At 42.0% G+C, this 13,402-nt stretch overlaps 1 protein-coding gene across 2 annotated transcripts in view; it reads left to right on the forward strand.

The window, feature by feature from the left end:
• Nucleotides 1–473: 473 nt before the first annotated feature.
• Nucleotides 474–13,402, forward strand: part of LOC138261609 (pre-mRNA 3'-end-processing factor FIP1-like) — a 201,380-nt gene continuing 188,451 nt past the window's right edge. The window contains exon 1 of one of the 2 annotated variants that reach the window (XM_069210742.1): nucleotides 474–533. In XM_069210742.1, coding sequence (XP_069066843.1) covers nucleotides 521–533 — 13 coding nt within the window. In that variant the 5' untranslated portion in view covers nucleotides 474–520. Of the gene's footprint in view, nucleotides 534–1,824; nucleotides 1,959–13,402 lie in introns of those variants that run through there. The other variant, XM_069210723.1, reaches the window with a different exon arrangement.

The following is a 13,402-nucleotide window of genomic DNA, read 5'->3' on the forward strand; positions in this document are numbered from 1 at the left end:
TTTTTCCATTTCAAGCACTGGCTGAAACTATAGGAAGTCTACATACTTTTTATTTTTAAAATAAATTCACTTCCCAGTGCAGTCGTTCTACTTTTTTCTCCACAGCTGCCAAGTGGCAGTCAGCCCTTACTGTGAGCCCACCACACTTTGCATTCTAAGGATTTTAGGCTGGGCCAGAGAAAGGATTTCCGATACTTTAGACAAAATGGCAATTTTCCAAATAACTAGTTCCATGTATAGGCCTATGATTAAAATAAGAAACGAGAAACTACAAGTTCCAGAATGCAAAGTGTTTTTAGTAAATAGCGTGACCTTGTTAAGGGAATAACAGAGTAATAGTTGTTAGCTGATCCTCCTCATAAAAGATGTTCTACTGGTCTTGGTTTTACAGATAAGAACACTACGCATGCTGGAATTGTGGTAGTTTCACTTTTTACCATTACAAGTATTGTTGATTTACACGTTCACCGCAAGCTTAGTGGTGTTGGCTGAAAAACCGGACTACCTCAAACTCAGAGCAATGACGTGGCCAGGTGAGAGCTCCTCACGTCATTATGCTTCTTCGTGTGCCTGGTATATTATGATGTAGTTAGACTAATATTGCAGGTTCGGATTACATTTATGAATTAATAAATGTACCATCTACAGAAAAACCTCAGAGAACATGTTTTGGGGCGGCCAAAACGGTCCACTGCAGGTGTCAGCATTTCAGCGGCCTGTTTTTAAAGTGCACTTTGTGTTCTGGTACTCGTGGCCCCGCTTTGGATCATTAAAAATGTAAAACTAAAAATTCTAGAATGAAAAGTGACGTGAGCTGAACTCGCTCAACATCTGACCCCTGAAAAGGAACATCCTGAGACCTCAGATTTGCCACAGTGCTGATTGCCTCTCTTTTTAATCTGTTTTGCTATTTCCAAACATGCTGACCCAAGGCCCTAGAAATGTAGTGTAAAAGGATAATGTATATAATAAATGTGCCGCTAGGGGGCCAGACTGAGGGTACCAGATGACTCCATGTGCCTGGCCTTGTACTTTTTCAACAGATCATCGTTTTCAAGAGTGGTATTGCAACTTAAGTGAATCAGGACTTCAAGGCCCAGAATGCACTAGGTTGTTAAACAAAACGGTGTGCAAAGAGCATTGCATCCTTGGCCACATGATGTCATCGAATAACCTTAAGGCAGATAAAATTATAGAGGAAAGAACTAACCAGGCTGTCAGTTTCTGCCTCCGTGTATGACACGTTCAACCGCTCGTGACTGTTAAAGAGCTCTCAAGATTCCGACTGCCAAGCGGCAATAACTCACCCTGTTGAGTTTTTTTTCCCGCTGTATTCTGGGATTTGTAGTCATGATTATCCTATCAGAAAACTAGAACTGCAAGGTTTAGACAAAAAAAAAATCTTGGAGTTGAATCATGCACGGACCTAGGAGCTCTTGGTCTGAAGCCCACGCTTTCCTTCTGGCTACAAAGACAAGAATGACAAAAATAAAGGTTCCTGGTTTGGACATGCACCTGAGAAATCTGGCCTCTGCCCTTGGAGTTCAGTTCACAACCTAGTTGATGATGGCGTTGTAGAGAAGGGATGTGCGGCCTGGTTGAAAAAAAAATAATTTCACCTTTATCATTGTAATCTTGGATTAAAACTCCCATCCTCTGATTCCAGTATGTAATCGGACTCAACCAAATGTGACATCAAGCGTAAACCATTTCTTCCAAAACAAAATTATATAAGCATCCATCCACCACTGGCGATTACATTTACATGCTTGGTCCATTTTAAATGTCCTCTCCTGGTTTGCTGTTTGACAAACCCTGAAAAATGTATTTCCCAATGGAAGGCCCCGCTGTTTCCTGCGCTTGGGTGATTCCTGCGCATGCTCAATTCGCTCCGCCTGGTCCCTGCCACTGGTTGAGTGTTGCCTGGGAGGGATCCATGCTGCAGGCGCATAGGAAAGGTAAGGAAGGGGTCTCCTTTGTTACACTTCTGTCAAGTTTAGAGATTGTGTGTGTCATGGGCGTTTCATGTGCCGGTCACTGCTGCACTTTTACACACAACAGAACAGCACAGCCTAATTATGTACTCACACATATCACCTTACTTTCTGCAAGCAGCCTGCACGCGGAATCAGAAAGAGTGAGTGCCCTCTTCCAACTCTGGACTAATTAATGATCGTGGAAACAAACTCACTTGCTTTTTTCATCCTCTCGGAAGTTATATAATGTATGACTGAGGCTCTGGTGTAAACTTTGCCCCTGCGATTCGCATAATCTGTGTTTTGTAAGTTTTTAGGGATTCCTTTTTATTTCCTCAATTGATTAATGTGGGACCGGGTCTTGCAGGCGTTTGCGAATGACGCAAACCTTTACTTTATGGTTATACCCAGACTTTCGAGAGGTCCTCCTTCCTTGCAGTCTGTTTGCTGGGGAAGGTTAGTGGAATGGGGCACTCTGGAAATCTACGACCCGCACCAGATCTCTGTGATAAATTGTAGAGATTTTTGAGCATCTCGAACAATCAGAATTCTAGTCTAAAAAGAATTAAACCTACATAGAATACATTCACAACTTAATACCGTTTTAAAAAGTGAGTCATCCTCTTGATGGATATCCTTAGTTTAAGCATATTATTTGGCCATATGGTTTAACGGATACAATGTTTAATAAACTTTGGATAGGTTTTTAACATGCATCTTCGGACTTTCAATAAGGGACCGTAACGTGTTTGAACGATGCTCTTAATGGTTGTGTTCTGATGACATTTTGAAACAAGCATGTAGTAAATCCGTGTATCCAGCATGGCATTGGTATTTTGCAGAGTATCTTGTGAAGTTTGCCTTTTGCCTCCCACAAACCCTAACTGTTGTATTATATTTGCACTTATATACAGCTTTGCACCCAATTGTGGGGTGCTGGAGCACGTTATTGGACGGGTTTCCGCGTGGAGGAGTGCTAGTCGGAAGAATGTTGTACTTCCTGTAAACCCAAGTGGAAAGTGTTTGGGAGTTGTGCCTCATTGACTAGGGTTGTGCTCTTATTGTGTCTTCATTTGCAGTGCTTGGAGGTGTGGTTAAGGATGGAGAAGAGAGAGATGGAGGGCACTCGGGTTATTATATACTGACAGCTGTAATTTACTCTGCAGGTTCCACTTTGAATTTGTGGTGATTGTGGAAGAATTGTAGACCACTTCCTGTGCCTTGCACGACAATTAGTCCCTCCACCCTGTGAATCTTGTGGCTGGTGGAAGGACACAGATAGGTCATCCGGAGGTTTTATAAGGGATAGATTTGCCATACTGGCAAACAGCACATATCGAGTCTTTGCCTGTCATTTAACAGATCACCGTATTCTGAGAGTTGTAGTCATGGGTCGGTTCAGTTGAACCAACGCAGACGAGTCTGTGATATGTACAAGGAAAGACGAGGACTGGAAATGCGGACTCTCACGATATGGGCATCCCGACGTACGAGATACTCATCAGAGGAGACTTCACCATTATCAGATGTTGAAATTCCATAATTTCCTGCTTTGCAAAGAGTAATCAGCCTCCGGCAAGGGTTTCAAGAACCCCGGCCAGCCCATTATGTAGGTGTCCTTGGCAAAGCCCATAGAAGATTGGAACCAAAAGAAAGCGCTAACTGTCTTGAAAGTTGGTAATAACATAATTTGAGTAGTGTGGAAGCTCAGCTGGAGTGCACAGCCTCTAGACTCTATCCTACCTCCATCCTGCCAATGACATCCTTAATACACAATAAATACTTGGCTACTGGTTCAGAACAGGATTCACCTTAAAACTGTGTGCGCGATATGCAAGGTCTGTTTTACATTAGACCAGTCTGTTTAAGAACTGAGTTTTTTTTTTGGCTGACCCAGTGGTTGAAATGCACCAATATTTGCTTGTAATTAGAGTTCTGGCCAATAAATACTGGTGAGAGGCTCCTCTGGGCTTAACCCTCCTACACAGGGATGAGCTGTTCTCCAGTTGTGAGAGAAAAGGGAACACTCCACTATGAAATACTGTCAGATAGAATTCTTGTAATGTGTAACCCCCAAAACGCCATTGAGAATGTATCAATTCACTGTACATCTAACTGAGTTCACGCATCTAACTGAGTTCACATGAGCCAACAAGTATTTCGCTTAGGCCAGTCTGGCCTTGCCATTTTCTCAAGGCAGTCGGTTATGCATCATCTGAAGGAAAGTTCTTGAGCAGTTCAGTCCAGGTAGATAGGAGGGTGTGGATGACTGTAGTAGTGTCACAGCCCAGTTAAGTCATGTTGTGCATCCGCCTGCGGTTGAGTTTACTTCTTGTGTATCACTGTGTGAGGAGATGGCACAGTACCCACTCAAAACCAACATCTCTTCATCCTACTCTGCAATCCAGGGGCTGTAGGCGATTATTCGTGTGAGCGCTAGCTCCTGGAATGTCTTGCCTCTGTTCATGAGAAAAGAATAGCCTGAGGTTCTTACACCATGTATGCCTACTGACTAAGTAGGAAGAAGGAAATTCTGAACACTTGGCGGAGGGAGCAGGAAGTAGTTCAGTCCTTGAATGTCATTGAAGTGTATGGAGGAATTTGGTTTGTTGATTATATAAATATCACAATGATGTGCTTGCAGTCCTCATAATGAGTCATTTGACAAAAGTCAATATTTACACAGAGGCGTCATTTATGGGAGCCTAAGGCTGTTAATTGCTACCCTTCGTATTGCTTTGTGTGGCTGAACACTGATGTTTTAAAAGTAGTCCTTTAACTTTTTCATAGTTTTCGTGTCTGGTTGTTTGTGGGTGTCATCGGTTGCCTTACATAAGTTTACCAGATGACTTGTAATCAAGGACATCATGTTCCAGCCTTGTAATTTACATTTACAAAGCGTTGCTTTCAGAGGTTTCAGTCCAGTTTGTTCTGTTGACGTGAACTGAGACCACTTCTTCCATAATACATTAGGTTCATGAAGAAGAGACCAGGCCTGGAAAACTGTTGCCCTGTGAGCATAAAGTTAACTGGTAACATTACCATGCTACATCCTCGCCTTTCCATTACAAAAAACAAGCATCTGTGAATAAGCTTTTGAGGAAAAGAGAGACATTTGTTTGAGGGATGTTAGGAATAAATTATTTGGGGAAGCTCCTTCTCTGCAGCCGTCTGAGGCTGTTGTTAGGTGCACTGTAATCATTGACGTCAGTGCGATTGATCTGAGAGGCATGTGAGTCATTGGGTTGCTCTAAGGGAGAATACGGTTGGATCTGAAGTACATTGAACGATGTTGACAAGAATTACGGCACTATTGAGAGGTATGTGCCTGCATGTTGTTGGCCTATGGATAAATTGTGAGACTGTCTTTGGGATTCATCTTTTACATTTTGCACAGATCTTAAGCCTTTGATGTATATTTTGGGAGAAAAAGGTGCAGGGCACGAATTAGAGGTTCATTAGACTGATTTCACATTTCCAGGTTTTGAAATCAGACATATTTCTGGTGGAACGAATGTTAAAGCAGACTTGGTCAAGGATGCTTATTTCTGAACCGAAAGGTGAAAGCTGCAAGCGTGAGTGTGTGGTTAAATGAGTAGGTGCCCTAGAGATATGCAAGGGCAGTTTTACGTCACAAGAACAGATTGAGGTTTGTTAGAAAGATTTTTTGAAAGAAGTTGAGAGTTCTGTATCCTTGGAAGGCCACATGTTAAGCATCTCGGGGATGGAATAAAAGGATGTAGCCTTGTTTCTGAAGATGGTGTGCAGTTATGTTTGGAAAGGTTCATGCCACCCTCTGGAATATGTGAGAGTGATAAATTTAGTTTGAGGGCCATTTAGACATAACATCCGCAAAGAAAGCTTTGAAGTGAAATTTTTGCTGGCCTGCGTTAGATCAAATAGTTGTTTCTTTACCTATTGGACCATAGGAAATGGTAGCCGTACACTTTGTAGGACCATTGATGGACTTTCATGAACATTTCCAGAACGTTTTTGGTGGGGGTATGAAAAATAATGTTATGATGTACAGTTGTTTCCAAAAACATGGAGTGCTCCTTGTCAAACGCGAGGGCTGTTTATTATACTGTTGGTTTATGTAGTGCTCAGACAAACAGACTTGTAAAGAGGATGACTAGAGTACTCAAACAATGTAAACCGACTGCTCCGATAATTGTAAGGATATTGTGATTTGTGTTTGTGACACAGTGTTGAGTTATAGCACTGCTGACACCCCTACTATGGATACTATTTTTAGATTGTTGACCAACTCCAAGATGGCACCAGGATGCTTATTTAAAGTTACTGGTGCTCAGTCATAGATTTGATAAAGAGAAAGTAAGGAAGAAAGCTGAAAGCAATCCCACAAGAAGTAAAAGTATAATGTGGAATTTGGTGTGGAGGTGGCTGATTGTACAGCAGGAGATTGGGTTCTAATCAAGAAGCCTGATTTGAAAGGGAAAGGCGCTAAACCATCTCATCTTGCTATGTGTACATGATGCTAACCAAATCAAAGGACTTGCGTAAGTGTGGTCCATTGTATGGTCCATAATTCTGCATCACACCAGATGCAGAAGGTCTACGCTCATGTGTGAGTGGAAAAGCATATACCAACCAGAAACTTTCTATTCTCTGGCTACAAATGGTGACTCGTGTTGTAGCTTCACAGGAAGATGAAAAGGACACTGATCCTGTTGAGATACCTAAAAGATGAACAGTTCTCTGAAGATTTCATAACAGGCTGCTCTTTTTCCACCAGACACAAGTCTACTTTTTACGTTTCATCTCCCAATCTAGCCTCTAACCACCTCTTTAGGTTTGTTTCTGAACTGCCTCTAAGTCACCCTCGTCATCTCTGATGAGAAATTCAAGAAAGAGACCATGGCCTGCATAGTCCTTTTTTTTTATTGTTAATATTTATATATATTTTTAAGCACGTAATCAACAGTCAGTTACAGCATCATTATATCCACATTGTTGCATTCACTTTTCAAGTTCTTCTTTTACAATGAAGCATTTGTGAAAAATACCTGCTCTGGTGGCCATTAAGCAGACTTAAAAATCTGTACATTCTCCTCTCATGCAATGTACCCCACTGGTTTTGTACTGTTGATACAGAGGACTGCCTAAGTTAATGCCACCGTTCTTATAATTCATCACATCGTCTCACCACGTCCCGCGTTTCAACTTGTCGTATCAGATATCTTGGGAGGGGTCTCCAGATTTCTTTGGGCTGTGTCGTGGGTGGTATAAGGTTGTGTGTTTCCATGTGGTCATTACACACCGTCAAATCTCTGAGCCATTCTTCTGAACTTGGTGTTGCACTTCATCCCCAATTTATAGTTATCCTGTGTTTGGCTAGCAGAAAGGCCAATGCAGTCAGTCGTTGTACCCCGGGAGGTAGCCCCTTCACAAATCCCAGTAGCACCGTCAACAGTTGAGGATCTATCCTGCAGCCTGTCGTGTCAACTACCACCTCTGTGACTGGTTGCTAACATTTACTTTTAGGTGTGGCATTCCCATACCAGGTGGAAGCACCCAGCGTTGTCCATCCCACACCGTGAGCAAGTGTGTGGTCGAGCTGGGCCTACTCTAGCTATCTAGCTGGGCTGAAATGCTCCGTATGCAGAAATCTAAAGGGGAGGAATTTGTGGCGATAGTTCATCGACATAAGCTTAGTTTGCATACAGCAGTAGGTCCTTTGCTTGTCTCTCAAAGCCTCCCCTAAATCAGCCTCCCAAACACCAAGCGTGCGCTCCAGTTGCCCCCCAAAACCCTCTGTTGTAAAACCAGTATGTATAATCTCCATACCCATCTGCTGGATCCTGCGAATGAATGAGTTGGTTAGCAGAGGGCATTCTTTGGGAAATCCTGGGATTTTGTTTTCTACAGATTGTCAGTATTCATGGTGTGCTCATGACCACACACGTGTACAAGGCCGACAGAGGTACTGTGACAGCTGATCATACAGTGCCCATTCAATGCCATGTGCACGTGGTCAGATAAAACGCCTGGTTCACCTACTTCCTCTGTAGAAGTGTGAGCGTTGTCTGGACATCACACAACCCAGCGTGACCCATGTGCCCTCTTTTGCATTGCAATGTACAGCATTTCGTGTTGAGTTGTCCCAGTTACTTAAATCAAATAAAAATTTTGAGTTCAAACCTCTCAAATTTCGGTGCCAAACCCCCTCATCGAGGTCACCGCTGCTGCAGATTGCGCTGCATGGGATCATTATGGCGAAACACAGCAAAACATTTTCGAGCCTCAAACTTTCTTATATCCACATTGATGTAAAATTAAACCTCTTTTCCCAGTCTAGAGTTTCTGTTTGTGTCCCATCACCCCCGGGGCCTGATCCCTGCAGCAGAGGTGAGGTGTGTAACTATTGTGGCTGTTGCTGTGTCAGCCACCACTTGTATTTGCCATTTATACTGTCATTTAATAAGCGCCACCTCAAACCTGCACAAGGTATCCAAGCACTTGCAGAAGTGCTAAACCAGTTGCCAATTCGCTTATGAGAAGTGAAGCATGGCAGAGGCGACAGAACTCTCTTTGCTACCCATAGCAATCACAGGAAGTGATTATATGACCTTTCACCCCAGTTTTTAGGCCTTACGTTAGCCATGACCTTTTGATTTCAGTAAAATATTTATAATATACTTACTTATAGGGGCTTTCAACCAGCCCTCTTCATCCATTAATCTGATGTGACGTCATTCGCATTCTCCAACTTCAGCCATTGGCTACCTTCATTGTGAGTGAGGCATTCTCCCATTTTATAGTGAGCTCATCCTCACACAAAAAGTTTGCTTAACTGCCTCAGACAGCTTTTGGCAGGTAAAAACGAACTTTGTGGTGAAAATGTTCTTAATTTGCCACAACAACATCACAGTGCTTCAAAAACAAGACGACAAACAATATTTCATAAAGTAATCCTCAGTGTAATAAAGTTAACCTTGCCACAGGACTGCTGTAATGTCTTTTATTTATTGTTTCAGCTTACAAATGTCGTACATTACAAGACAGAGATCATAAGATACATTAAAAGGTATTAAACGACATGATATGCACATTAACTTAGTCAAAAGATCTATCGATCTCATAATGTTACACAGTTTCTAACCACAAACTTAAAGTATTAGACACATAGAAAAAGCAAACTACTTTGCTGTCGGCCACGAATGTGAAATTCATAAGATAAGAGACAAAATCATAATATGCAGTGCAGCATTTCATCTAGTGTGAAAGTACACCAAGGTCACTCAGGCTTTGACTACAACAACAATAATAAAATGCAAAAGTGTGACAAAGGGGAACACCCTTGCTGATAAAAAAACAAAAAAAAACATATCTCTTAAACTGCAAATACAGATCCCTCGTGCCCCCTTGGTTTACACATACACTACGCATAAGAAGGAAAATGTAAAAAAAAAAAAAAATGCCTGGCCAATATCGAGTCTTTTCATTCTCCTGGAAGATGACTCCACAATCTGTGTGGCTGCTGTGGGTCAAACTAATGTACATGCAGTGATGCACAGATACCTCTCAAGGTTTTCCGAATCCCTAGTTGAGAAGGGCTGAAGATCCTGCATGGACCATACAACATCTATAGTTCGTTTAGGGTACCGCAGACATCCTGTTGAGGACCTGCGATGACCATAACGTCAACCCCTAACGTGAAATGAGTGGTAGCTCTTAAAGTGCTACAGCATCACTCTTTTTACCCTACTAATGTGGAAATATGCTCATATAAAAATTCAAAAGATATCAGAAGTGTTATAGTACAACCAGTAAGTGAAGTGTGAGGCAATAATCACAATCTTGGGAATGGGGCGCTAGGATATATATGTCATTCATCTCCCAAAACATAAGTACTGATTCAAGCCCTACTATAAAAGGCTGTAGGTCTTCCTCAGAACTACAGCCCAACATCAATCCTACATGTTACTTCAGAAGGCTACCCTCTTACTCCTACCTAAAGACAAACATCACAACGCAAGCATAGGCGCAACCGTCACAGGCCCCGGCAGAATTATATCCCAAATGTCCTATAATGTAGGAGCCTCGCGGCCGCTTGCCTCCACTGTGCAAATATACTTATATTCTATAAAATAGCATTTTACAAAGGGGTAGCTCTGCATCAGAAGGTAAAATAAAATTAAACCACACTAGGCCAAAGGACTGGATAACAAAAGTAAGCAAAGTCTTTGATAAACGTCTGCACAGCTCAATGGACAATAGTCCCAGCATGAATTTACAAAGCACATTTATAAACCGCAATGTCTAGTAGCTTTCCAGGTGGCATACATGTAAGAAGCCATGAGGATAGAAAAATCTTTGGAGTCAGTTTGAAGACCTAGAGACGTTGAAGCCTTCCAGAGTCTTATACTGTGTTGGTTAAAAAGTGGACGAAGATCCAGCCTTCTTCGCTGCAGGAAGTAAATGCAAAGTAACATAAAATGCAACACCGCCCCATCTCCTCCTTGCTTGCAACTAACGGTAGTTGTAGTTGTGCGCAAGTTTTTACTTGATCAGTTATTGGTATAAGTCATCGACTAAGTGCCTAGCTTAAATCTTATGTAAAGTGATCACTTTATTTATGGGACTAACTGGTCCATATATTGTTGATAGAGGGCGGTGAGTTTGATTTCCAAAAATCGTGTCATTATTTTACCCCCCTGCTTGACTTTCTGGCAATACCCAGTATTTCCTTTTGATAAGTTGTAAACTTGACAAGGATAGCTTATCATGGTTGTACCAGAACTTTGCACACCCTATGTCAATCAGAATTCTTGCGGCCTGTTTAAACTATGAAAATGTAGTTACATTATTGCATTGCCAAATTTTACGCAAAGATTTTAAGTTTACTGCTAGCTTTGGCTTTGTCCAGATTCAGACCCAATACATGACTGGTTTGAATGCAAGAACAACTGTCATGGTCTTAATGCCAAGTTCATTCCTTAGTGCAACCATAGGCCTTTCAAGGTCTAGTTTAAGAAAGCGCTGGAAGAGCTGATTCTCAATGTTCATCATTCTAGATACCTTGTTGTCCCCCTAGAGCTTAGCTCCTTAGGTACTGGCTTACATTTGATAGGCCTGGACAGCTGGTTCAATTAGTCTGCGGCCACATTTTAGAGCAGCATTTGCATATCAGGTCAAAGTGGATTCAAAGTCAAAAAAGTCAAAAACAAACTTTATTCAGTTTTAAACAAACCATAAAAGCACATTATTGCACAAATCACACATAATAAAACAAACATATATTTTTCAAAAGCAAAGCCACTTTAAAAAACAGTCACAAATTTTAAAATCATTTGAAGACAGTAAAACAAACCCATATTGGGGATTACATACCATGATGCAGCATTAGCAATCCAGTATATATAGCAGAACTTAAAGTTGCAATAAGAAATACCATAAGTTAAATAGCTCTAAAAGGTAACCTCTGAAATTCATCACAACATGAATGAGGAACAGGGTTCTTAAAATTAACATAATGACCCCACCCCTTAATCTGTTTTATCAGACTAAAACTGCAGTTGCTTCCCAGCTACTCTGCACAGTTGCATTGCCGAGGCAATAAATCTATAAAGAGTGATGCAAATCACCTCAGTCTGAAGAAGTTGCAAATTAAATAAAGCTTCTTTACAATTTCTGATATTTAAGTTTCACAAAAGAGGTCTTAAAATGCGCAGCCTTGGTTCCTTATAGAGATTACAAAAGAAAAGCAGATGTAGTTGCGATTGAAGCGACACTGAGTCACAAGGGCATGGTAAGAAATCCTGGCTACTGTAAACATTAGAAGGATAGTGCCAAGCCTAACTCTGACCAGATAAAACCTTTGATGGCGCAGTACTTTGGTCAGGTAGGGTTCCATGCCAGGAGTAGTAGACAATGGAAGATAGGTCGCGACTAACTTTTTCTTTGCTTCAGGAGACAGCCTTTTGGCAACAAAATGGTTTAGTAGTTCACACGTTACGGTGACTTTGGTTGCCTGATTAGTGGTCTGCGGTTGTCATAAAGGTCAGCTATTCCGATTGCCCAAAGATCTCGCTTCACGTGAGTAAACCAGCCCATTTTGTTGACCTGTTCTAGTTTAAGGCAATCAATAATCACAATTTGACTCAGGACAACCTCTGGCCCACACCAAACTGACAGCCATAGCAGAGTCGGGCTATCCTGATAATATCTTCACGGTATTGAAGCCCTAGTTCCTTGTGCGCAATAAATGAAAAAGTACAACTGGGAAGAGACAAATGCCTTCGTAAAAAACAAAAAAAAAATTCAGTACCCGGGAGAATGGAGCAGCTGGTAAACCCTCACACCCGCACCATAAAAGGCGACTGAAACTGATCTAGCTTTATAAATAGTAAAGGCAGCCTCAAGTGGCATAGACCCTAGTTTTGCAGAAAATCTAAAAAGTGGGGCTGTAGCGTTCTCCAGTTGCCCAGACCTGACCCCTCCTATCAAATGTTTCCACGGTCCAGCATTGTCAAACGGGACCCCTAAATACGTGAAGGTGGAGGCACGCTTAAGGGCAGTACCAGAGATATTAAAGCAGGGGATCTTGCTCTTAGGCCGACCACACGCCATGGCAAAGGATTTAGTTTTATTGTTGGAGAGTCCTAGATCAAACATAAAAGCTACAACCATATCTAAGAGTTTTTGGAGCCCTTGCCCTGTTCTAGGGTGCATTGACAGTGGCCTATTCCCCACCCCTGGGGGATTTGCTTCTGCCTCCACCAAATGATCAGCAAGCCCATTGATGTAGAACCTAAAAAGAGACAGCCCTGTCTGACCCCTTTTCTCATTTTAACGGGGGCTGTGCACTCTCCATGGACCCTGAATCGTACACTTTCCTCCACATCTTCATGAAGCTGCACAAGCAGATGTGTGATCCCTGGGTCGGCACTCTTCTTAGCTAACATGTCCCACGGTCTTCCCCTTAAGACATTGAGATCCATAAACGCCAGAAAAAGACACCCCCATTTGGACAGCACATATTTATTAATAAACAAGTGCTGGTTCAGGCATTGATCAGTTGTTGTTACCTGCCTCAATCCGTACTGGACCGGTGCTGGAATATGATTCTCATTGGCCCAATTCTCCAGATGATCCAAAATTATTTGCCCCAAAACGTCTGCGATGGAATCAATTAAAGATATTGGGCGATAACATTTGGAATTACCCTTGTCACCCTTTTTGAAGAGATTTGAACCAAGATTTTTGGAGGCCAATTAAAATCAAAGTCTGTAGTACGTTTACCAAGACTGGGGCACAGAGTATCAAATTGCCCTTAAAAAGATCAATTGGGACCCCATCTGGTGCAGGTGCTTTGTTGCACGGTCACCCGTCTACGGCCGATGTAACTTCTTTGAGCGTAATGATTAACAACCCATTATCCCTGGATCTTGCATGCTCATTGA

The sequence above is a fragment of the Pleurodeles waltl genome, chromosome 2_1 (assembly GCF_031143425.1).
Source record: "Pleurodeles waltl isolate 20211129_DDA chromosome 2_1, aPleWal1.hap1.20221129, whole genome shotgun sequence".
In the NCBI taxonomy this organism is placed as follows: Eukaryota; Metazoa; Chordata; class Amphibia; order Caudata; family Salamandridae; genus Pleurodeles; species Pleurodeles waltl.